The sequence below is a fragment of the Callospermophilus lateralis genome, chromosome 15, assembly GCF_048772815.1.
Source record: "Callospermophilus lateralis isolate mCalLat2 chromosome 15, mCalLat2.hap1, whole genome shotgun sequence".
Taxonomy (NCBI): Eukaryota; Metazoa; Chordata; class Mammalia; order Rodentia; family Sciuridae; genus Callospermophilus; species Callospermophilus lateralis.
Genome location: NC_135319.1, coordinates 63,773,094 through 63,799,502, shown reverse-complemented (window position 1 = coordinate 63,799,502; position 26,409 = coordinate 63,773,094). Strand labels below are relative to the sequence as shown.

The 26,409-nt window shown below is 44.7% G+C and overlaps 1 protein-coding gene and 1 non-coding gene across 2 annotated transcripts in view; one reads left to right on the top strand and one right to left on the bottom strand.

Annotated features, from left to right (window-relative positions):
- The window catches only part of Tll2 (tolloid like 2), a 116,885-nt gene that overhangs the window by 68,213 nt on the left and 22,263 nt on the right, over nt 1–26,409 (top strand). Inside the window, exons 4-10 of the mRNA XM_076834561.1 lie at nt 2,613–2,768; nt 5,034–5,151; nt 8,663–8,841; nt 9,794–9,899; nt 16,598–16,722; nt 19,212–19,327; nt 23,166–23,268. Coding sequence (XP_076690676.1) covers nt 2,613–2,768; nt 5,034–5,151; nt 8,663–8,841; nt 9,794–9,899; nt 16,598–16,722; nt 19,212–19,327; nt 23,166–23,268 — 903 coding nt within the window. The remainder of the gene's footprint in view (nt 1–2,612; nt 2,769–5,033; nt 5,152–8,662; nt 8,842–9,793; nt 9,900–16,597; nt 16,723–19,211; nt 19,328–23,165; nt 23,269–26,409) is intronic.
- Trnaa-ugc (transfer RNA alanine (anticodon UGC)) lies at nt 1,607–1,679 on the bottom strand. Its single transcript has one exon. It is a non-coding gene; the product is annotated as a tRNA-Ala (tRNA).

Sequence of the window (26,409 nt, the reverse complement as noted above, 5' to 3'; positions counted from 1 at the left end):
AACGGTAGAGCACTCATCTGGCAAGTGTGAGGCCCTGAGTTCGATCCTCAGCACCACATATAAATAAATAAAATAAAGGTATATATAAATATATATGTATGTATGTATGTTTATATGTGTGTATATATATATGTTCAAATATATATATATATATATATATATATATATATATATATATATACATATATATGTATATATATATATGAAAGGTTAAAAACTTATGTGCTAAGCGTTCATATTTGACAGGTTTGCCAAAACAATTCCATGGGGGAAAACGAGTCTTTTCCAAAAATAGCTCCAGAATAACTTGGTGTCCACATGCAAAGGAATAAAGTTGGACCCCTACTTCATACCATATATAAAAATTAACTAAAAATGGATCAAAGACCTATATATAAAAGCTAAAACTCTAGAACTCTTAAAAGAAAACACAGGTAAAATCTTTGTGACCTTGGATTAAGCTATGGTTTCTTAGATATGACAGCAAAGGCATAAACAAGAGAAAAAAATAGATAGATTAGACCTCATCAAAGTTTACAACTTTTATACTTCAAATGATGCTAACATAAAGAGTGATAAGGCAATCTAAAAGATGGGAGGAAAATATTTAGAATTCATGTATTTAAAAATTTGGGGTGCCTAACATATTACAAGTAATTAAGGCTAGGTATGCAATTCAGGGGTGGAAAGCCTGTCTAGCACACTCAAAGTCCTGGGTTTGAGCCCCAGCACCAGAAAAACAAGCAAATAAAAAGAATAATTATTGTAATATAATGAGAAAGAAAACAGTTAAGGTGTGGACAAAGGATTTGACTAGTTATACAAATAACCAATAAACATATCTGAGATGTTCAACGTCGTTTGTCGTCAGGGAAATACAAATGAAAACTACAATGACATGCCACATCACACGCATTAGGATGACTATAATAAAAAAAAAGACTGACAATACCAAGTATTAACAAGGAACTCTGGTGCATTGCTGTGAGGATTTGAAACAGTGCGGGTGCTGTGGAAAATCTGGTCGTTCTGCAAAAGGTTAAATAGAGTTGCCCTAGGATTCAGCAAGTTCATGCCTAGGCATATTTGCAACAGAATGGAAAAGTTAGTCCAAAAAAATGTGCATGTGAATGCTCTTCACAGTGTTGTTCATAATAGCCAAAAAGGGGAAACAATTCAAATGTCCATCAACTGAAGAATGGATAAACAAAATGTGGTATATCCATACAATGGAATATTATTTAACCATAAAATGAAGCAAAGAACTGATTCATGTTATAACATAGATGAACCTGAAAAACATACCAACTGAAAGGAGCGATACACAAAAGGCACCTGGAGCATGATTGCATTTATGATAGACACATCCATAGAAACAAAGGAGACCACTGGCTGCCAAGGTCTAGAAAGGGAGCTGTAGGGAGAGACTGAACAGTTACAGGGATTTCTTTGGAGTGATGAGAACATTGTACAATTTGATAGTGGTGATGGCTGCACAACTTTGTGAATATACTAAAAACCACTGAATTGTACACTATAAAAGGCTGAATATTATGATTGTGAATTATATCTCAATTCTTTTTTCTTGCTGCTTTTTTTTGGCCCAGGGGGATGCTGGGGATTGAACCCAGGATCTTGTGCATGCAAGGCAAGCACTCTACCAAGTGAGCTACATCCCCTGCAATATCTCAATTTAAAAAAGAAAGAAAGAAAGAAAGAAGAAGCTAGAAAGGAAACATCAGAATAAAAAAATGAAAAGAGAAGGAAATAAAAAATAAATAAAATTGATGAAGTAAAAAAAAAAAAAAATGAAAAGAAAAAAACCTGATTTTTAGGGGGTGGAGATGAAAACTAAAGCAAAAATGCCCCAGGTGAGACCGATGAGGGATTCCAGGCAAGCAGACCTTTTGTTTTTACAAAACCACAAATTATCTGAATGATGAATAACACAAGTGTGGATTTAGGTATGCGGTGGCCCCAAGCTTACACATTCTATTCCACCTGTCCACCTCTGCTATTTCCAGAAGTCTAATGCTTGGACTCAGAACTTTAAATCAAACCTCTGTTTGTTTCCTACATTCTTCTCTTACGGGTCCAGATGTGACCAGACACTGGGGAGAGCTGGGAGGTTTTATGAGGCTCTGTTTTTTCCAGGGTTTATCTTACAAATAATTTATTTTTGCAGCATCACACTCTGGTGCACTTTCTTTGCTGTACTGGACAAATTATTTTAATATTTGCAACACTGACCATCTTGAGTCAAGGCAAAGGATTGACCCAGCTTGCTCCCCCAAAAGTTCATGGCTTTGAAAAGAAAGTCCACCCCAATCTGGGCTCACACAGAGGGATCTAGTCTGTGGCCCCAGGGGGCACCTTTCAATACCTCAAACAAGCCAGACCCTCTCCCATTAGAGGCTGGTCCATTACTATACTTCCTCTTCCTCTCATTGGAATGCCGCCACCCAGGACGAAGCCCTGCATGTTGAAATGCACCCCCCACCCTAGTATGCAGGTTTTAATGCCCCTCTGTGGCTTCGTGGTTCGTGCAATCTTAAGGTAATGCACAAGAGGAACCAGAGGGCAAAGTACATGGTGCCCTGACTGTCTTGCAGATGGCAAGGAGGACATCATGCTTCTGCACAGCCCTGGGACCTTGGATGCCACAGCCAAGACCTTCTCTGCCCGCGTCCGAAGAGCCACAACTTCAAGAACAGAAAGGATATGGCCTGGAGGCGTCATCCCCTATGTCATCGGAGGGAACTTCACTGGTCAGTAGCCCCAAATAAGGCTGCTTTGGGGCTGGGTGCTCTGGCTCCCAGGGTTGAGAGCATCCTTCCAGGAGGGACTCAGGTGGGACAAAGTGGATGCCAGGACCACAGCAGTCCCAATCCGCCTAGGCTCTCTTGTTCCCAGGAAAACCACAATCTCTTGGGGGGCTATATCCTCAAAGTGGTCACGTTGTTCCCAAGGATTAGGTAGGGACAAATCACCCTAGTCCCGAAGGACAGATGGGGTTTGCACTATAAGCACGTGAGGACAAGCCAACTCCCACCCCCAGACACAAAGGGCAGCACAAGTGGCTGCACATGGTAGCCTGTCATCTTCTGCCCAGATGAGCACCAGGACGTAGTGGTCCCTTATCAACACCCATCAGAGTAGTGCTTTCCGGGGCAAGCAGGGGGTGCCAGTAGAGGTGACACAATGTGGCATGACTCCCTGGGTTCAAATACTGACATTTCCCATCCCACAGAGATGTTTTGAGAATCAAATAAATTAATATAGATAAAGCACTTAGAATTGGGTGTAGAACGTAGTAATTAGTATTTCCTATTAGTATTATTGTCTTTAGAATATGTGAGTCATCCCATTGGCTTCCCATTGCCTCTGAAACCACCCATCACGGCCTACCAGGCTGTCCCCTGGTGGCCTGCCTCCCCTCCTTCCTGGTCTTCTACCTTCTCCTCCTTTTCCCTAGTCCCTATGCTCTGGCCTCAGCAGCCATCTTCCCGTTCCAGAACATGCCCACCTCCAGCCCCCTTGGCACATGTAGGCTGTCACTTGCCCTTCTGTTTGCCAAGAGCTTTGCATGGCTGGCTGCTTCTAGTCAGTCAAATCTCACATGAAGGGACACACATCCATAGAAAGTCCCTCTGCCTCCCCATGACCCCACCAGGTGTCCCAGAGCCTAGTTTAGAACCTTTACGGCACTTACCATCACCCAAAATGACTTCCCCTGTTATTTCTGGTTGCTTTTTGCCTCTGCCTGAGCTCTGTGGGAGCTGGGTTTTTTTTTTCCTTCCTATTTTCTCTCCCACATCTCCAGCACCTAGGACAGGGCCTGGTCCAGAAGAGGCAGAATCTGTCCATGGCAGGCCTGTGGCCAGTACAGCCAGAGTTGAACACCTCAGTGAAAGCCACAGAGTGAGCCCCCAGGTTCTCAGTGCCCTTCATGAGTCCTTCAGATCCCTGTGGCTCTGTGACTTCTACTATAAGAGGTATTTGATAAAAGAAGGTGTCCTGATGACCTGGCATGGCCACTGAGAACCACAGATGAGCAAGTTGGTGAAAGAACTACACAGACCTGGAGAGGGGTCCCCTGAAGCCTGGAAGGAGCATGGAGCTGCTCCTTTGTCTCTTCTTGGTGGCATTACCCATACTTCCTAGAGCCAGATGCATCATTAAGTGCTGCAGTAAAGAGATGACTAGGACTTTGCCCTGCCCTTGGGGAGCCCCCAGTTCTAAAGCAGAAAAGTATATATGCCTAAGGAACCGAAAAATAGGATTATGAATGGCTGCTATTGTTTTTGGTATCTTAATTGTGTTCTGACCATAGATTATATTACCTTCTGTGATCATCTGACCACAGATTATATTACCTTCATCAGAATGAACTAATGGTATATATTAGGATTTTGTTGTTCTTTAATACGTAGGATTGCTATTTTGATGAGTAATTTAGCCATCAACAAATTGAACTGAAAATGTCAAGATGTCAAGAAGAGTGGACAGCTGTTATTCTTTATTCTGTGTCTATGTTTTGGGGGATAATATGACAAGGTGCCACATCTTCTAGGCTATGGCAGGAGTTTATTGCAGTTTTTTATGTTTTAATTTAATTTAATTTACTTATTTGTACCCCTCTAACACTCTAACTCCTAGCCTCAGCCCTGTTTGTACTTCCCAAATACCTATGTTTTTTGAAAGCTTTTTGAAAAGCTGAAAGATATTTGATAAAATTATATATATTCAAGGTGTACAAAGTGGTAATTTGATACATGATTCCATTATGTAATGATCACCACAATTAAATTAACTAACACATCCATCACCACCCGTAGTTACCATTTGGGGTCTATGTGTGGGGATGGTGGTGTGAGAACATTTAAAATCTGCTCTTATTACATTTCAAGCAAACATTACAATAGTATTAGCAGGTCTGTGTTCTTTGATCATCAGAGCAGGCTTAGGCCAGCATGTTTAAGGAAGGCATGGCCCCAGGTATGAAGTGATCAGCCCTTGCCCTGTCATTCCAGGCAGCCAGAGGGCCATTTTTAAGCAGGCCATGAGACACTGGGAAAAGCACACCTGTGTGACCTTCATAGAGAGGACGGATGAGGAAAGCTTTATCGTTTTCAGTTACAGGAACTGTGGGTGAGTACACAGAAGCAAGACCCTCTTAGCAGAATCAGAGGTGCATGAGTCTTGAATTCCTCTGTAACACTTAGGTGGTGATTTATAGGAGTCGAGGGTTTGCTGGAAGCTCTCCTTGCCCTCAGTGAAATTGCAATCCATTTACAAAGCAGATGGGTCCAGAGTGACTCCAGGAAGACCTACTCTTAGTGGGTCCCATTTCTAGGAGTGCAATAGGTTGTGTTTTATATGGAGAAAAGGTTAGGCCAGTGGCTCTTAACCTCTGATCCCACTGAGAAGCCAATAGCTGGAAAAAGCTGTCCTTTCTCAAGAATAAATGTACATAGATGCAAAATTCTGCATGGCCTTACACACTTCCTACAGAAACCTTACACACGAGAAAATGACTGAATTATGAAAAAAGATATCTGTTATGCTGATAAATGTGTGAGGTACTCTCTACTGAAAAAGAAAGGTTTCCATTTAAGGTCAAAAATCAAAATCGAACTGCATGCTCTACATATAAGCTTAGAATCATGAGCTGGTCCATAACCCAGAGAGGTTTAAAAGCAAAAGAAAAGGAGGTGTACAGACAAACACTAGCAAAGGGAAGTTGGCATCCTGATTGTAATTATAGATGAGGCTTTTCTTGTTTGGGTTTTTGTTTTTATTATGCATTTATTTATTTTGTGGTGCTGGGGATTGAACCCAGGGTCTTCGCCCATGCTAAGCAAGATCTCTCTCTGAGCTTCATTCCCAGCCCTGTTGTTGTTTTGGAAGTTAGAAAGTGTTAAAAAAAAAGTGACACTTTATAATAAGGAAGGGTACAAGTTATGGTGAGAATATGTGTCACAAATATTTATGCACTAAATCGCATAGCATTAAGGGTCATAAACAAGCCTTGGGTATCCAAGGGGAAATTGACAGAAATACCAGCAGCAGGATATTTACTTCACTTTCATCAAGTAGGTTAGCATCAAGTTGACTAAAAAATAAGTAGAGAATTATAGAGGACCTAAAAAGTATAATTAATACAGTTGGCAGGAGAATGAAATAAACACTATGAATACTGACTCTGTAGGTCTGTCGTATTCTGTAACATCTTTTTAAAGTGCGTGTTGAAGGTGTATTGACCTTGTCCATCTGTTCAGCATTAAGAACATCTCAGTAGGCCCTAAAAGGCAGAAATAACATTAAAATATTCTCAGATTCAAAGCAATGAAACTGGACACAATAACAAAAATAGAATTTCCATTAATTGAAAAGTTAAAAGCTCCTCCTATTTTTTTAATAGCTCTTAGGTCTTACAAAAATCAAGATTAACATGGCAGAATGTCTAGATAATGAAAGCTGTATGTTCAAAATTAAATAGATAAGGCCAAGGCCTTATCCACAAAATATCCACACCAATACTTAAGAAATAATTATCCAATTAAGAGAAGTCAACTACAATAAATAAAATAGATATAAACCACAGTTGTCACAATAACAAAATAAACCTAATGAGAGCACAAGGAGACATTATAGGGCTAATAAATTCAAGAGTGAAATCTTTGAATAAAGAAGAGACAACGGATAAACCACTTGTTGGTGTAACTGAGACCAAAAGTGGCAGCACAGAAACACACAACATTAGAAATGGAAAAGATTTTATGATTATAAAAGAGTACTTTGCAACATTCCAGGGCAAGAAATGTGAAAATCTTGATTATGTGAATGACTTCAAGGTAAATATAAAGTCCTGACACACACCAATGGCTTTGAGAGAAATTGAAAAATAGAGGTAAAAAAGCTTTTTTGCCCTAAGAACCAAATGCAGAGTTTCATAGGGGAATTCTTTTATACCTTCAAGAATCAGAATATTCTGATACTACTGAAACTTTTCAGAGCATAGAAAAAAAATATTTTCAAATTCCTCTAAGGAGCTTGCTTCCCTAAAATGACAAGGAGGGAATCAACAATAAATAAATAAATAAGTTATAGACATCTCACATATGAATAGCCATGAAAAATCCCAAGTAAAACATTAGACTCAACAGTAGGAAAAAGGAAGAGTAGGTTGCCACGTAGGCTTACCTAAGGAATACAGGACTAGTTCATCATTAGGAAATCTACTCACAAGATTGATAGGCCAAAGGAGGGAAACCATGTGCATATATTTATATATCATTGCATTTGAAACCACAAGCCAATATTGGTAACAATCCTAGAAGCATTTTTGTTGGAATTAGGAACAAGCCAAAGATGTTTATGGTCACTACCATGATTTGACCTTGCTTTGGAAATACTAAGTGATATAATGAGGCAGGAGAATGAAATAAACACTATGAATATTGGCAGGAACAAGGCAAAGTTCATGTTATTGGAAGTTAATGTGATCATGTGCCTAGAAAACCCAGAAAATCAATTGAAAAACCATTAGAAACCCAAAGAGACTCTACTAAGGTGGACTGATCACAAAAGTAACTGGCAAAAAAATGAATTGCTTTTGTTTATACATGAAATAGCATGATGCGTTTTACAATGGAAAAAATATCGCTTTTTAATCATTATCAAAATTTCAAATGCCCATATCCTTTTGTTCATTAATTCCATTGTTTGGGATTCACCCTGCCGTGAACAAGGGAGATTCTAGCTTTTCTTTATTTCCCTTTTGTTTTGGTGTTGTTTATTTGTTTTATTTCTCTCTTGCAGCTTTGTTTAAATAGCAAAAAACTAAGTGTATTTTGGTAAGAGTCTGATGAAGTAAATTTTAATGCTATAAAAATATTTAGTACCGAGAAATAAACTTGGTACTGTATTGCTTTGAAAAGAATTAAAGAGGTCTACAGTGGACTCTTTAAAGCCTAAAATGAGGGAAGGAGGCAGGCTGAAAAACAAGGTGCATAGTGTATTGTGTAATTTAAATATATACTTATATAAAGATAGCTTTCTGTCTCTCTGTATTTATATCTGTCCATCTGTCTGTCTTTCTTTCTGTCTTATAATTGTCTGGGAATACATCCAAGAAACTGTTAGCAATGTTTAGCTTTGGATAGAGATTGAATGTGCGGATGAGAGACTTCGATCTTTTGAAACATGGTCAATAGACGTTATCTGGATGATAAGATTATGGGACATTTTAATAGTTTGACAAAATCAGTGTTGGACAGTGTATTAGGAATAATGAATAAATAGTTGAAAAAAGAATTGTGCCCAGAAGGGAGTCTCTGTTTCCTCTAACAATGGTACTAAGAGGCACACTTTTCAGAAACTTCTGCCTCCTTCTCCTGTCTCTTTTCCTCGTCCTTATAAATGGTCCAATCGAGCCTCAGGTGCATGTGCTTAATTCCAGGAGGGGAAACTCTTTCTTCAGATTCCCAGAAGGTTTGAGAAGCATCTTTTGAGGACATCTCTGGATTGGTCGGGGAGTCAAACAATGGGAGGGCTTTCACCTGGGAAGTGTGCCAGTGGGCGGGGAGGGGTGGGGTTCTTGCCTCTTGCCCTGGATATCCCCTGACCTGCTGACCTGAGTGTTTCTATCACTGTCCAGCTGTTGCTCCTACGTTGGGCGTCGAGGAGGGGGACCCCAGGCCATATCCATTGGCAAAAACTGTGACAAGTTTGGCATCGTGGCTCACGAGCTGGGCCATGTAGTTGGTTTCTGGCATGAGCACACCCGGCCAGACAGAGATCAGCATGTCACCATCATCAGAGAAAACATCCAGCCAGGTAAGGAGGCCTCTGTGGAGTCTGGAAGCCACCATCCAGGAAGGTGGCACCCACAGAGTCAAGAGGGAGTGGAGGAGAGGGCCTGCCTGGAGCTGAGCAAAGCTGATAGCTAAACATGGGGCAGCCACACAAGTGTGTGGGCACTTGCTGCCAGCACTGCCACTGACCGTCCCACTGTGGCCTTCTTGGGCAGCCATCTGCTCAAGTTTGTAGAACAAAAGTGAAATAATGATTTTCCCTTGTTGTAAAAGACAGTTCCCTCAATGGAACAGAATCAACCAGAATTCTGTTGCAGCATCAGGACTGATCAGCCAAAGAAAGTTCTGCCGGCTGCCGTCGCGAGTCATTTTGCTGACTTGGGCAACACATGGTTTTGAAACTGCAGTGCAGTTAAGATACCAGTGCATGTAAGAGCCGTGTTTCTGCCTAGAAGCCTTCTGCATCTAGATTTTTAAAAACGTATCTTCTCACGTTAAATAATTCAACTTAACCGTTGATATTTAACAGGAAACTTGCTTGTTGAGTTATAGGGTTGCCTTCAACATGCTTTAGAGAATCTAAACTGTGAAGTCCTTGGGATTGAATTTAACTCTGATTCATTTTCATTTCCTCCTTCAAATTGCAAGAATGGAATTTTTGGTTTTTAGCCTAACTTCCCCCCCCCCCCACAAGCAGATTGAGTGCTAATCAGCCTGCAAATATAGTTCAAGATCTTCAAGTGGCATTTGGGGAGGGGTGTTGGGTGGCAGGGCTGGGAGAACACAGGGCTTGCATTAAGTTTCCAATTTCCAACGTCTGTTAGAAACGACAACAGGAAGCTCCGTAAACCCTGTTATTTGACTAGCTGGGGTAAGGGTGGCGGGAAATGCTATGGGCCCCCCCTCTCCCTCCTCTGCCTCCTTTCAGGTGCTGCCTTGGTTTTCAAAGGCCTTAACAGAGTGTTGTGTCACAGGTCAGGAGTATAATTTCTTAAAAATGGAAGCTGGGGAAGTGAGCTCTCTGGGAGAGACCTACGACTTTGACAGCATCATGCACTACGCCCGGAACACCTTCTCAAGGTCGGAACCCTTGCTTGTGCTGTCTGTGTTTTATCATGCCTGCTGCAGGCTTGGGTCAGATTCCTGAGGTCTGTGCAGAGCGAGCGAGTCTCTGCATGCTCCTAGCACGGCTGGCCTGTCTGTCCTTGAAATACAGTGGCCCCTGGGCTGCAGTGAAATATAATCTAATCAGGTTCCTGCTAATAAGATTGAATCCCATTGTGAAGCTGGCGTTCCATCATGTCCTAATGTCACAAGCAGCAAACTGGAAAAGGGGAATTATTGAGAGGTTGGCTGGGATAATAACTTAGAAGCTGTGTGTGAAATTTGGGGGGGTGGGGGAACCTCTTTAAAGTCATGTCATGTGTAAGTGTGGTGGTGCTCACTGCTTCTCCTAGAAGTGGTTTGGTTTATTGGAAGCTAGGTTGTGTCAGAGGCTGGAGGGCTGTAAACCACAGATTCACCTTAGAGGTAAAGAAAATGAGGCTCCAGCTAGCTCAGAGGTGCACAGGTAGCTGGGGTTGGAGGGAGAACAAGGATCCAGGTTCTCTGCCTGCCGATCATGGATGATAAAGCTACTTACTGAGTGGGGCTGGACCTGTTTTTTATGGTTGGTATTGGCAGGGTCTGAAGAGCCGGGTCACTGTTCTCCTCCTTACTGTCCTGCTTCTAGGCCACATAATGTTTTTTTTTTTTTTGTATAGAAGTTTTTCCCTACCAGTTCCATTTTTGTAGGTCTTCCCGCTCTTGAGTTAAAGAAGATACACAGTTCATATATTCTCTCTCTTGGCACTTTCTTTTCAGTGTTCTCTTAAAAGCAGCTGTTTGTTTCTTTAATTGTTCCCCCAGAAAAGGTTTGAGGTGACTTCCAATACATGCATACAAGGAAAAAAATGGATTGAGAAAACTGAGGGAAAGAGAGGGGGAAAAAAAATAAGAATAGAAAGTTACATCGAAGCCTGGAATAACTTTAGTATTCAGAATACATGCTGTAAGTTCTTGCACATCTTGTTGGGGTTGGCAGCAGACCTTGCCCTGTGCTTCCTAGCAGTCACAGCAAAAAAGGGAAACAATCTATTTTGGGAGTTGCGATTGTGCATAAAGATTAAAGGTAGCCATTGGCTCAGGAGACCGTTTCTAGACTGAAATAGATACCAGTCACCAGGCCTCCTTTGTTCTGGTGAGACTGGTGGAGGCACCCTGTTGATGCCGTCATAAGATTAGTAAATCTCAGCATCCCAGGTTGTCTCTTCCCTGGCCACACAGCTGAGTCAGTCCTGACCTCTCTCCTGAATCCAGGAGGGAGCTCCCAAGCTCTAACGGGAGAGTTCAGTCAAGTCAAAATCTTTGACAGCATTTCAAAGTGGCATAGGCCGAGCCACCTTTGGTTCTTCTTTCTCCTCTTGGCTCTTCTTCAAAGACACAAGGGGCAGTGGAGTGTGACCAAGAGGCCACTGAATTGAGAGTAGGAAGACTGGGTTCCAACCAAGGTCTCTCACAGCCTGGCAGCCGAGGTAGGTGCAGACAGCAGTTAGGGGCGGCTGTGTAGTTTGTTCAATTTCCCATTCCATGGGGGCTCAGTCTTTCCATGAGGTGGCCTGAGTGTCCTCTGAGCCCCTTCCGTCTCTAACCTTCATGTTTCACTTTCTTAATCTGGTGTAGATGGGTGAGGGGTTGACAGATAGGATCTTACCTGATTCTGTACAGGAAATCTGGAGCTGGCTGGGCTTCCTCTTCCATGTTGGGAGGCTGAGACTTTGAGAGCCCACTCTGGAGCTTTGTGTACAGAGTCTCAGGAAGCCAGTGGAGTGGGCAGGATGAGTGCCTGTTGGGGGTGCATGTCCCTGTGTGTTGGGCTGACCCTCCAGTTTGGGAAATGGCACAGGGAATAACCAAGTATCACTCCATCATGCCATCATCTGTCATGTAGAGATCAAGTATTACAAGAGTAGGAATCCTTGTTGAGTTGGCCCCCCTGAGAAGCTGGTACCTTGGATCTTGTTTCCATAACTCTTCATATTGCTTTTTAATTAATTATGGAATTATTATTGCTCTCTTACTATTTGCATTTTGTATTCCTCTCTCCCTTGGTAGATGAGATCCTTGGGGAGAATCTATCTCATTCTCTTCTAGTCTTCAGCACTCAGCAGGGTGCTTAGCACATGATAGGTATTTGTTAAATGAGTATACTAATGTATGAGTTCAAAGGGGCCCAGGAGGTCAGCAGTGTTGTTGCAATTCTCTGCACATTTCACGATAAGTGACTTCAGTAAGGAGAATCTGTGAGCTCTCCCAGCCTGAGTGCGCTGTGGGAACTGCAGTGTCTTTGGGCCTGGTCTGTGCCAGGTGCTGCACAAAACTTTGGAGCCAGAGGCCAGACATGGGCTCTTTGGACATCAGTACTTCTTTTCTTGTCTTTTCTTTTTTTTTTTTTTAAAGAAAAATCTCTTATTTTTTTTTCCCCTTGAGATTTCTAGCTCATAATCCCATCCCTTTTGCCCCTCAGGAGAAAACCATTACTGCTATCTATTATCAAAGGCAACCATTTTATCAGCATGAACCAGTGGAAATCCATGATCCAAACCCATGAAATAATCTCTCCTCATCCAAAGTACCCACAGTTCCTAGGAGGAAGATTGACAGGGGCAGCACTGGGTGTGATGGGCAGCTTCCCCAAAGGCCATCGTCCCTTCTGCAGCTGTTACCTTATCTATTATTGCAGAACAATTCTCGGCCTAACCTAGCAGAATAATCCGCTGCCAAACTTAGGGACCTAAAACAGCAGCTCATTCTTTTTTCTGATACTCTGGGTCAGACTGGCTCATTTTTCTCTGGTCTGCCCTGATATCACTCATGCAGCAACAGTCATTTGACAGTTTGAACTGGGGGTCAAGATGACCAGTCACACAGCTCACAGTTGGTGCTGCTTGGCTGTGCCAGTCGGTTCCCCTTGCTAGGGGCTGCCCTCATCCTCCAGTAGATGTGAGCAGGCTCTTCTCTGCTTGAGGACCTAGCTCCTGGGAGCGTGCTGGGAAGCAGCAAGGCCCAGGCTTAGAATTTGCATGACATCTGTCTCTTCTGCTCCATTTTATTGGTCAGAGCAACCCACAAGGCCAGCCCAGTCTCTGGTGAAGAAATAGACTCCACCTCTGAATGAGAGGGGTGGCGACTTCACATTGCAAAGGGATATAAATATTAGGAGGTGTGATTAATTATTTTATTGATCTATCATTGCTTTCTTTTTACCTCTGCACCAGAGTTTGGAATGTTTTTTTTTCCAAATCTATTTTGCTACAGGTGGATACCTAAATTGTCTTTTCTGCCAATTTTCTGAAAACCATTCTTTTCTTTGGGCCCTTACTAGTGGGCTTTTCTGGAATTTTGTCAGTTTCTCAAGTCCCAGTGGCTCAGGAGGCTGAGGCAGGAGGACAGCAAGTTTGAGGACAGCAAGTTCAAGTTCAGCCTCAGCAACTCAGTGAGGCCCTAAGCAACTTTATGAGACCCTATCTTAAAACTAAAAAAATAAAAAGAGCTGGGGATGTGACTCTATGGTTAAAGGCCCCTGGGTTCAAACCTTGGTACAAAAAAAAAGTTTCTCTACTCCCTAACTTGAGGTCATGACTCCTGTTTGCATATCCCTGAAACCATACTGCACTTTGTCTTTGATTCTGTGAAAGAGCAGAAGACAGCCTACAAATGTATACTCCTCTAGGAGACAAAGGCTTTTCCCGCTGATGGGAAACCCAGTCTTTTTTTCTCTTTACAACTGAGCCATCTCCTTATAACTTTATTCCCTCTGGTTTATTGTGCTGCTTCTCCCTTAGTTGGACCCAAGCTGTGGGGAGTGATATCTTTGGAGAGGTTTTGTTGGGCATAGGTCCAGGGAACAGGAGGAGACAGTCTCCTAGTACAGGGATGTCTTTGTTTGGAGAACCCAGAGCTGACAGTTTTATTCCCTATGGCATCTGCCAAAGCCATTCTTAGTCTAGCAGAATGTCAATGTCAGTGTTAGGGGTTGCTCCCCATGAGAGGGGGAAGGATCACTATGGCAATGTGTTACTCAGGGCAGCTCTTCCAGCAGATCTCTTTCAGTGTCCTGTGCCTTGCTGGTAGCTCGGAGACGTACAGGGATATCCCAGCTCCAAAACCTGTTCTCATGTGAGCCAGTGTGCCTGTTTGAGGTCTCCAGGGCTTTAAGTCTCCTGGGCACTTAATACTATCATTGAAGGCCCACTGTTTCCTGTCCACTGTTTCACTGGCTGGGAAGGAAGAAGATGCTCAGGGGTGGGTTCCAGGGCTGCCTGGGTTCCAGAGCTGGCTGTCCACTGGGCAAGTTGTGTAAGCCCCACAGGTTTGGATTTCTCACCTGTAGAGCAGGAAGCCTAGTGATAGGGGATCTGCCTTCCAGGTTGTAAAGAAGATTAAAAGAGAAGATGCTTGTCAAGCTCCAAGCAGGTCTCTTATCACTAGGCTCAGGGATCAGAGCACAGTGGGCTTCAGGAAATGGCTCTTGAATTAAAGCATGCAGCCAAGACAAGGGCTGACTTCAAAACATTTGCAAAATAGCTATTTACATCCACAAGGAAATGCTGAAATGCACACAATCACCTAGCTACTAACTGTGCACTCTCCTTTTTCCTGGCTCTCTCACTTTCAAACACTATTTCTCTTAACTCTGTACTAACCTAGAAAATGCATATTATCTGTATTTCTTCCTGGTCACATTACTCTGTCATATTTTTGCACTAGAGGTGCTTGTTTTTCTAAATCAGACTCCAAGCTGACTTTCTCTTCAACACTAGCACGAGAAGTCTAGACCATCCGCTGATTTCCCTTTCAGCCTCCGGGTGCCCAGCTTTCTTTAAATGTGCCCTGGCTTTCTCTAACTCCTCCTGTCTCCTCTCTGGGTCCGCAGTCCCCTAGAGAAACCTCAGTGGAATCCTTGGTTTCCCTTAGTGACCTCACCAGGTTTTAAACCATAAGTAATGACTCTAGAGAACTCTAAATTCAATCACCTATTATTGTAAAAATAGGCACCGCTGCTCTCACAAATGATGTGTCCATTTGTAGATATTTCCATGAAGAAAGGAATTTTGCAGCACAAACGTAATAATCACCACATTGTCCGAGCAGCCTAGGCTCACACAGCTTGCCTGGCAAAGTCACCAACAGACCTTGCATGTGGAGACCAGGTCTCCTGCCCTCCCTCACCATTCTTAGGACACACCTGAGCTAAGGCAGTGGCTTGGGAATGAGGAGAAGGGTAGGGACTGGAGGGATGCCATCATAGAAGGCGTGGGACCTGGTCATTAGTCCAAGGGAGTGTGAGGGAGAGGGAGAAGCTGAGGCCTCTTTGGTCCAGTCTCAGGAGAAAAAGGTCATGGAATTAGCAGGAGAAGATTGGAACAAATTTGTTTTGGGACATGTTGGGTAAAGAAGCCCCTAGGATAGCTCAGAGGAGGTGGGACCAGGTGTCAGGGGCCTGGTAGATGGTTCTAAGCTGGAAACAGAATTTACTGTGTGTCTCAGGTGGTGGGTAAAATCCTGGGAGTAGGTGGAACACGGAGAGAGGAGAACAGAGGAAGTGGGCAGAACCCCAAGGGGCAGCATTAGTCAGGAAGCAGAAGTGACTCCTGTAGCTCAGCTTAGAGCAGTGCTCTGGGAACAGGAAAAAGAGAGTGAAGAGGGGTGGGGGGTGACAGGTCCTAGGGCTGTAGAGAGCACAGGCAAAGACTGAGAAACACCCATTGGTAGGTGAGTGGTGACCATCACGGATGGTATCAGATAGCAGTTGGAGTGAGGAGTGAATGATAGGTGATCATCAAACAGGGAGGGGATGCAATTCTTCCCAGAAACTCAGTTTAGAAAGAAGGAAACAGGTGGTACCAAGAGGAGCTGGTTCAATGCAAGGCCTAACCTCCAGGAGAGTCCCCACACAGATGGTCTGGAGGCAGAGAGGAGGCTCAGAGCTGGCAGCAAAGCAGGTGGGGAGAAACCACGCCCACCCAGGGCGGTGCAGATAAGGCCAGGGCTCAGCCAGGCATCCTGGTTTCCATTTATGTTTTAGAAATGAAGCTGGCATTTCAGATATCATTCACATGGGAGTAGAATATGATGCTAACCCTGGGAAGGGCTGCCACAACCATCCAGGCCAACCTCTTTCAACTTTCTCTTGTTCTCTGCATTTCTCTCTGGCCATCACGACCCCTCAAGCTCTGATTTACCAACTCATTTGCCTTCACTTGCTGGCTAGCCGCCCAGAGCCACACACTGCACCAGCTCCCGTGCTCCCTCTGAATGACTCCAGAACTTATCTATGCATAGCACTGCCCAATGCACACCTCCAGGGGGCGCCACTCACACCGTGATCTATGGTGCTCCCTGCCTTGTGTAGTGTGCTGACCCCAGGGCTAGGCCTCTCAGGGACTTCATGAAATGCTCAGTACACATCAGTAAGGAAGGTTCTGGCAACCAGGCTAGGGCATATTTTTCCACTTGGCAGTCATCTTTCCTTGGAAAGTGAGCAGGCAGCTGATGAGATGAAATGCGGAAAGGCCAGCCAGAGCGAAGGAAGCTGCTCCCGTCATGCCAGCCCGGGGAGAGGCAGGCGGAGGAAGGAATGCTGAGGAGAATAGGGGCAAGGAAATGAAGACTAAAGCCCACGGTGCACAGGCTGGCAGTCTGACTTTTCTTCCTCTCTCTCTTTTTTGTTCCTGTAGAGGAGTTTTCTTAGACACCATCCTTCCCCGTCGGGATGACAATGGCGTCAGGCCCACCATTGGCCAGCGTGTGCGTCTCAGTCAGGGAGACATAGCTCAAGCCCGGAAGCTGTACAAATGCCCAGGTAACTGTGAGCCACAGGGTTCCCAATACCTCTGAGCATCCCACAGAGCGCAGCTCACTGCTGTTTGCAAATGGCATTCTTGTGATGACTTGGGGAACCTAAAGGGACTGATCCTTGGCAGTTATTATTTCTGAGACCTGTCTTAGGAGGTGTGAGATTGCATTGAAAACCAAAATGGTGAGGAGAATTAATAGGTCTCAGAGCCTGTAGCAAGACTTGTGAAGGTCTTTGGACTTCTCTGGCAAAGCCCGGGGTCCAGAGGGGAAGAAGTCACAGTAGGAGAGCAGTACATAGGCATCCAGGGTGGTTGGCCCCATTACAGTCAGAGCACTGGATGATTGGGACTGATGATGTGAATTTGGCAAGACAAGAACCAAGGAGCTGGGCAGGAAGACAGAGTGAGGGAGAATGCTTGGGGAGAATGGAGGTCGTTTCCCAAATACTATGGGTAAGGGAAGCCTCGGTGCTATAAAGGAGGCCATTTCTATGGCCTTAGGTCAGTGACCAGTGGCTGCTATTGAAGACTGGGCAGTACCCATGGGTTGGAGCAAATGCCTATTCTGTGGCCAGTTCAGCAGTCCCCGTCCTTTGAATTGGCCCTCTTTGCCTTTTGTCCTCTTACTTTCAGCACCATCTCAACCCCTGCTACCCTGGGGGTGAGGTCTCCTTTCATCCCCTGAGCTGCTGGGTGACAGTGCAAAGCATTGGTTGCAGCAGCCAAAATTTTACCACAGATGGGACAAAATACATTCCTATGGTTGGGGAGGACAGTAGGAAGTTCCATTACCAACAGGTCCAGTCACTTTCCAAATGCAAGCCTCTGGAGAAATCCTGGGCTGTCACATTGCTCTACTACACAGGACCATGGGACCTGCAAAGGACTGTGTGGGGCTTGCATCCTCATGAAACTAGGAAATATGTCCATTCAGCTATTAGTCATCTAGGGGCACGTTGGGGCCAAAATACAGAACACGTATATCATATAACCTTGCTGAATTTAAAGGGAAACCTTATAGCTCTCCCTGGGAAATGCCACAGTATTTATTTAGTTATAATGTATATGCTGCTTATTTCCCAAAAGGGTCCAAGGCAGCTGGTAAATACCATGGAGCTACACAGTAATATATCTGTTGTTGCAGAATGTTGATGATTATTCTAAAATAATTTCCATGGAACCCTCGGGGGTGTTGACTGCCGGGCATAATCCTCGTGATGCCTGGCAGTTGTTCGGTAATATGATATTGAAGCCCCGATATCCAGGATTTCCTGAGGCCAGGGATGGGCTGTTCTCCACACATCTCTTCCTGAAGTTCTAAAAACTATGGATCTTCAAGTCGTTTCACAGAGTGACTGAAAGCTAAGCTGTTGTCAGGCAGAGGTTGAGTCACATGTAGGAGAAGATGTTTAAGGACATTTGTTCCCACGCTTTGGAGGTGTCCCCATAAGATGAGAGGCACCCAGCAAGCCAGCGTCTTTGTCTTTGGGGTTTAAATCCCTGGAGCTCAGAGAAGTTCAAAACCTGAAGCTCCCAATATACAGGTACCTTTTTTTTTTTTTTTAAGGACAAATCTGGGGAAATATTTTTAACATCCATGTTCTATGTTTTAGACTCATGACCAAGTACCCTTCAAACACAAGGGCAGGATAGCAGACGGTAGAATATTTTAGCTTCCTGTGCTTCTGCATTCTTCTCTGTTTTCTTGACTAGATGATAGCTTGTTTGGAGGTGTGTGGCAGGAAAAAAAAAAAAAAAAGAGGGAGGAGGGGGAGGTATGGGCAAGTTTCAAACTAATAGCTGAGGGCTGGAGATGCAGCTCAGTGGTAGAGTGCTTGACCAGCATTCTTGGGGCCCTTGGTTTGATTCCCAGTGCTGGGGAAAAAAAAATGATTCACACTAACAGCTGAAAAGAGTTTAAAAGTATTTTTTTTCTTGCCTCACTGACTGGCACTTCCATATTCTTCCTGTGGCATATGTTATCATTAGCAATCATAATGGCTGCAGTGTATGGAGCACTCAGTAGGTCCCAAGCCCTGAGCACACCCACTTCACACAATGCACATGATTCCACTCACGCTCTGAGTGAGGCCCTGCTTACTTTACAGGTAAGAAAACAAAAGTCCAGCACACAACCACACTGCTGGCCAGAAAGCAGATATTCCACCCCAGCTCTGGGCTGTCCTAAGTCCTGAGAGTCTTAGCAGAGCCCCTGGGTGTCACTCTTTGTACCCTGATGTTACTTTCACTTATGTTAGCTAGAAAAATGTCAGCGTGCCAGAAAAATGTCAGCGTGAGCTTTTGGGAGACACTTCATATCCAAACCATAACAGATGTTCACAGAAAAATGTCAGCGTCCAAGATTGCTTCTTGCCAGTGGTTCTGAAGGTTTTGGGTGGTGAAGGGTGCGTTTGCCCTGCATCCCTGAGCAGGGGCTGCTTGGGCGGGGACCAGATGCATGAGCCATGTCACAGTTCTTGTTTTGCTTATGCAGCATGTGGGGAGACCCTGCAGGACACAACAGGAAACTTTTCTGCACCTGGTTTCCCAAACGGCTACCCTTCTTACTCTCACTGCGTCTGGAGAATCTCTGTCACTCCAGGGGAAAAGGTAGGCGGAGCATTAACTGCCCTAGTTGGATCATTGCACGTGGTATATATGTACTGAAGTCGCACAGTGTACTCCATAAATATGTACTATTATTATTAATAAAAAATTAATTAATTAAAAATAAATGTTTAAAGAGATGAAACTGTTAACTACCCTGATTTGATCATTACACACTCTATACTTGTATCAAATTCTCACTTTGCCCCATAAATATGTACAATTAAAATGATAATAAATAAATATTAAAGGTGAAAAACCTTCTTGTGAGTTGGGTGAGATAGGAGGACTTATTTTTACAGTTACTAGTAATCATAAGAGCAGTTTTCTTATGAGCACACAATATGTGCCAGGTACTTCACCGGTGCTATACATTCATTATTTCTGGACTTCTCCACCAGACTTACCTGTACATGAGGAGGCCTGGCACATACTAGATACCTATGTAAGTTACAAATCAAGCTAACTGTAAAGTAGACTGTATCTCCTACCTTGATAAGCACACTGTTATTATGCCCTGGAGAACAAGGTTCAATTCAGAATTTATTGACAGCTCAGAGTGCTGCTCTGGAAGGTGTCAACATGGCAGAACTGGCCCCAAACCCACCGTTGATTGCTTCAGGAGCACTGTGCTGACACCCTGGCCACAGTCCCAGGCATCAGCCACTCCTACTTTGCAGACAGCTGCTCCTTGGCTAGTGGATGTGGGTAGCCACCCTCAGGAGGATGGGTCCAAAGAATAGTTCCTTGCATGCCCTGCAAGTGGGCTCAGAGCTATATGGACAGGGAATTCCAGGGTCCTGGATCCTTGGAGTAGGGCTTTGAGACCAAGGAGTATAAGCTCTGGGTTCACATGTTCCTTTGGCCCTGAAGATTCCATGACCCTCTAGAGCTGAGCCTAGGACAAGGGCCTCTTTACTCTGCAATAAAGGTGGCATGTTCTCAACCCTACTTCAGGGTGCATATTCTTATATCCAGTCTATGAAGGAAGAATTTTAAGCTCAGACATTAAGGTAATTGCCCAAATTCATGGTGAGATATAGAACTGGGAATGGGAAACCAGACTTTGTACTCCAAAGTTTATCTTATTACTTAAAATCTACAAATGCAAGTGTTCTTCAAATTGTCTTAGATGTTGTTTTAGTCAGCCTTTTTGCTGCTGTGACTAAAAGATCTAGCCCGAACAATTTTAGGGAAGAAAAGTTTATTTGAGGGCTCATGATTTCAGAGGTTTCTCAGTCCATGGTTCATTCCTCGGGGTTCAACGTGGGGCAGGACGTCATGATGGAAGAGTGTGGTAGAGGGAAGCAGCTCACGTGGTGATCAGAAAGCAGAGAGAGAGATCTCCATTTGCCAGATACAAATATATACCCCAAAGCCACGGCCCAGTGACAGCAGCTGGGGGTGGCAACAGGGTGGGTTGGAATTTTTCAGGTGCCTACCTAGCTTGTCACACCTGTCCTGCCTTCAGGCATTCCTAATTCATAGCTTTAAAAAGATGCCCATTTAAATGTTGAGTTAAGCATAGTGTGATGGCATTTTCGAAGGACTGGATTCTATTCTTAGTATGTAACGTAAATCATTTGATTGGATCCTCACATCAACCTCATATGCTAGGTGCCCTTACCATGCTCATTTTACAGGTAAGGAAATGGACTTGCCCAAGAATACTGTTTGTTGCACAGTTGGGTAACTGAATTGGGAACCCACATGCTTGACCATCATCTTATGTTATTACCCAGAGGGGACAAGCTGGTAGACAGACACTGTGTGTGCATTTATACATATACATTTGCACACATACATGTGCGCTCACACATGTACACTCTTTCTTTGACTCTGAGCATTTAAGATGGTGTTGTTGCCATCTTGTATCCAAGACTCCAGATCTTCTTCCTTGGGCAGATGGGAGGTGTCTGTGTTGGAGGTGCTAACAGGGGGGAGGCAGGGAAGAGGAGGAGGAGGAGCAGGAGGAGGAAGGAGTCTGATAATCTCCAAATTGCTGAATTGCCCTGCACAGCTGAGGCTGTGATATGTGAGCCTCAATTATTTGTGCTAACTGGGGGCAGGGAGAATATACATCATTGAAATTCCTACACCAATTATTCCAATTTCTGCTTCACACAGCCTTCCCCAGAGCTCCTAGTAATTAGCAAACTTGATTGATTCAAGTATCACCTCTCGTTCATCACCTCTTCCCCTATGGTCTTTATGGTTCACTAACACACTTAAAATAATTAGCCTGAATAATTATCCTGTTCATTCAGATCATGAATGTGTTACCAGGGAAGTTGTACTAACATTTCCTTTCTGTAATTTTAAAAAGCGAAGACTAAAGAATCATCGCGCAACCAACTTCTAAGTATTGTTGAACTCAATCACCTGAATACAGGCACTGTGGGGGATGGGAGAGAAACCTAAGGTAGATCCCTATCTTTAAGAGGCTTAGCGTTTAGTTTGGGCTCCCCCTTGCTCCCTGGGAATCTGGTTTAATGGAAGGAGGGGCATTGGCTTGGTACCAGCTTTTTCCTGAAGTTTCCAAGGTGATTCTAATGTGTAGTATGGTTGAAAAACACTAGTTTTAAAGGAGAATGACATATCTTACTCATGCATGCACACACGCACGCGCGCGCACACACACACACACACACACACACACACCCAGTGACAGAGATAAGCTGGCCTCTTATTTTCTGGAACACGCTCTTCATTTCCTAGGGGACGACAGGGCTTTGTGAGAGAAGATGCTACTTGTCCTGGGATCTTGTGGGCACCCCAACACCTTGAGATGGGCAACCTGTGAGGGTTTGTGTCAGTTGTGTTCTCTAAGTGCACACTCTTGGGACCTGGTTTTAATTGCCACTTATGGGGTGCCTCCTACATGCTGGGCAGGCTTCCGGACAGTGATCCCCAGGGCTGTTTGAATATTAGAGAAGTAGCCAGTGGAGAAGCAGAGAGTGAAGGTGCTGGGAACAGATGAGCTGTTGACAGCAAGGTCCCTGGAATTGTAAAAGGAGTAGGTTCTGGGTGCAGGGCAGGGGCCAGGGCCAGCTGAAGAGCAGGAAGAGCTGAGGATTGAAGGAGCAGGGACATGCTGAAGGTGGGCAGCGAGCCAGCTAGAGAGCTTGGACCAGAAGGCTACTGCTTCTCAGTGTGACAGCCACCCCTGGCTCTTAGGTTTTACGTCAGAGTGTCCTGGTTAGCTTGTCACACCTGTCCTGCCTTCCTTCGCTGACCTCCCTAAAAGCAGGACACCCTCTTACTGATCTCTCTCAGTCACTCAACACAGGCTAGCACACAGTAGGTGGTCAACAAGCCATGGTGGAATGAATGAATGCACTAATTATAGGAAGGCTATTAGATACACCACACCTCAGAACAGTGAGGTCATGGCCGAGGGGACATTGATCACGGACGTGCTCAGATGCACTCAGGCTAACCCCAGACCCCCCAGAATGATTGATGATGTTATAAGATCTTTCCGTATCTCTGAACTTCACTGACCCCTTACCTCCTTCCAAATCCCAGTCTCAACGCGCCCTGGGCTGTCTTTTTAATGCATTGTGCTCTCTGTAAACCACCTAGTGACTTCAAAAGCTCAAGTGATTCCCCAGACAGAGTCTAAGGGCCCATCTCCTTCTGTTTACTCCCCATCCTGCCTAAGGTTTATTATTTAATGTCATGAGGTTTCCTGTGCCTGTATTTTTGAGAAAACACTCCTACTGCATTCTGGGGGCTCTGTATGCTAAACGGTAACATGAGAACACCGGTATGCGAGACACATCGTGCAGAACTCTTCTGTCTTTGTTGTCCAAACTCACTTTATGGTAATTCCTTACAGATCATCCTGAACTTCACATCCATGGATTTGTTTAAGAGCCGCCTGTGCTGGTATGATTATGTGGAGGTCCGGGATGGTTACTGGAGAAAAGCCCCCCTCTTGGGTGAGTGGACTTCAGACAGCCTTAAGAGAGAAGCCATCAGGTGTTCTCTGGGATGCTCCTGCTGTCTCCAAGGGACTGTCTTGTTGGCAGTCACAGGAAGCTCTCAAGGGCCTGTGTCATTGTAAAACTCTGAACACTCCATTTGGCCACACATGTTAAAAGCTTTTAAAACTGCTTATACCCTTTGACCCAGCAATTGCACTTCTTGGAATTTATCCTAGGGAGCTAATTAAGGAAGTGCGCAAAGCTCTAGCTACAGGGATGTGCACTGAAGCAAGGAAAATTGAAAGCAATTTAAACGTTCGATGGTAGGGGTTAGCCGAAGAAATGATAATACATCTTTTCCGTGGAAGACTTTCTAGCCATTAAAAGTTGGAGGTGGCTATGTGTTAATATAGAAAGGTGTTCATGGTATGCTATTACACAGAAAATTGTGACAGAATAGAATATGTAGTAGCATTAATTAAAAATATGTGTACTGATATACATACATGCATACATACCTAATGTAGACATTGCAAACTTAGATGCCCTCGAAGGTGTAAAGGAATGAGATGGGATTGGTGTAAGAAGTGGTATGGATTGTGATGAACTGAATACCAAATGTGTCACCCCAAATCATTCCAAACAAAATGACTTAAAAAACATTGTGCAGGCTAAATCCCACTGGAAGAAACCATTTTGTGACCTAATACATAAAAACCAAGTGAAATTATAAATGTTAATGAGTAATAGCAGTTATCTCAATATGGTGGAGTTTTTAAAAAAATTTTTATTCTGTTCTTGGTTTAGAACTTTTTCCCCTTTTCTATGCTGGATATGTATTTTTGTGAGATGAACAGGGTGTGAACTCATCCATGAAGAGGCAGCTTGGATCTTGGAGTGAGGGACTATGAGCAGGTAGTGCAAAGAGAAAGCTGAGTTCATTCCAGACTTGTCACAAAAGCACAGACCCCTCATGAGTGACCTGGGAAGATGACCACTGTTGAGGACCAGTGGATCAATGACTTGGGACTCATTCGGCTCAGGAATGGCAGCCATGATGGAGCTGGAGCGAGAAGCAGATGAACAGGAGCTAGAGGGAAACGTCCCAGCTGAGGGGGCTGTCCTCCTCATTAGAGCCGGCTGTAGGGTGGGCTTCTGGGTTGGATTGGCCTGGGGGCTCGGTGAGGACTTGGTCTCTGGCATATCTTCCTATGAGCAGAGAAGCCACTCGTGCTAGGCTGAGCATGACCAGCCTGCAAGTGAGCTGCTGCTGCTCACTGGGCTGAAGTTCATAGTGGCAATTGAGGAGAGGGCTAAACCCAGAGAATCACTGCTACACGGAGCCCTGGCATCATGCCGGATCCTGGGGAACCACCTGTGGGATACGCCGAAGACACAGTGACAGAAGGTCTGGTTGGACTCAGGAGGGGCCCTGGTAGCTATTGAGTTTCTTTATGACTAAGGGGTCTCCACCCGGTCAGCTACCACTGTGAATAGCGCACAAGCACCAGTGTCGGGAAGGCCATGAGTTTAGATTTCTAGAGGTAAAACAGGCATCCACGTCCTTGGGAGCTCTGGGGAGCTGGGAAGCAGCCAGGCAGGCTCCAAGTGGGGGTTCCAGGTTGTCACCATGAGGAGGAATCTTCTGGGTAGATAGCAGCCCAGGTAGACAGGACGGGAAGGTGATCCCCAGGCCAAGCATGCCCAGGAATGTGTCCACTGCAGGACAAGTGGGTTGTGCCACCCAGTGGCAGTGTAGAGGCTATCTGTCCCCATCTGTTTCCTGCCTAACCCGATCAGACGTGGCAGGTGCCAACAGCACTAGTGCTTCACGGGCAGCACCGATCAGGTATGGCAAGATGACAGAGGGCGGGATCCCTGGGAGCAGAGGTTCTCAGGCTCGGCTGAGCACCAGCACGGCCTGGGAAGAGTTCCCTGAAGAGAGACTCCCGGAGACGACTGAAATGGGTCAGAGAATGGTCCAGCTGACCTGATACAAAGAACGGGGGCTGCAAGGACGCTTATCAATGAAGTGGGTGCCCCTGAGAAAGGAAGTTGGGCTGGAGTCGGCTTCAGCTGTGTTTTGCACACTTCTCGATTGTTCGGATTTTTTATAAGTACATTTCACTGGAGCTGTTTGGGAGGAGCCCACGAGAACAGGGACCCACAGACCCCCTGCCCCTTCGTGAGAAAGCCAAGCTCCCCAGTGTGCACTAATTTTCGAGGGTCACAGCTAGCTAGTGACAGATAAGAGAGGCAATGTTCAGAGATCCAAGGGACGGGGAGAGATGGCTGCTGGGTCTGAGCAGGATGTCCCCTGAGGGTTGTCATATAAATACATTAATCTGTGTTCATCGAAATTTAAATCTGACTGACTTCCTGGAGTTCTGTTTGCTGAACCTGGCAGCCTCTCCCCCGGGGAACGGGATGGGCTTAAGACTCAGGAGGAAGAAGCTCTCTGTTACCCGGTTTCCCCAGAGAGGGCCAAGGCACGTTCCTGGGAACGGGCACTGGCAGAGGGCCAGGCGCTCCCTTGGCTGGAACTTGAAGCAGGAATTTTCTTACTTCAGGTCCTGGTGTCTCCGGCTACGCTTTCATTAATGACAGAGGACTTTTGCAGCTTATTGGTGGTGGCGATGGTTTGGGTATTTTTGTTTTGTTTTGGGGGACCTGGGTATATATTTTACCCACTAATGCAGTGTGTGGTGTGTGTGATATGTGTGAGGTGTGTGTTTGCTGTGTGGTGTGGTGTGTGTAGTGTGTGGTATGTATGTGGCATGTGATGTGGTATATGATGTGGTATGTGTGGTAGGTGTGAGGTGTGTGTGTGTGTGGTACAGTGTGTGTGTGGTATGTATGTGGTGTGTGGTATATAGATATGTGTGAGGTGTGTGTTTGGTGTGTGGTGTGTGGTATGTATGTGGTATGTGGTACAGTGTGTGTGTGGTATTATGTGGGGTGTGATGAGATTTATGTGATATGTGTGAGGTGTGTGTTTGCTATGTGTGTATAATATGTATGTGGTATGTGGTGTGTGTGTGTAGTGTGGTATATGTGGTTTGTGGTACAGTGTGTGTGGTATGTATGTGGTATGTGGTGTGTGTGGTATGGTGTGTATATGTGGTGTGGTTTGTGTGGTGTGTGCTGTATGGTTTG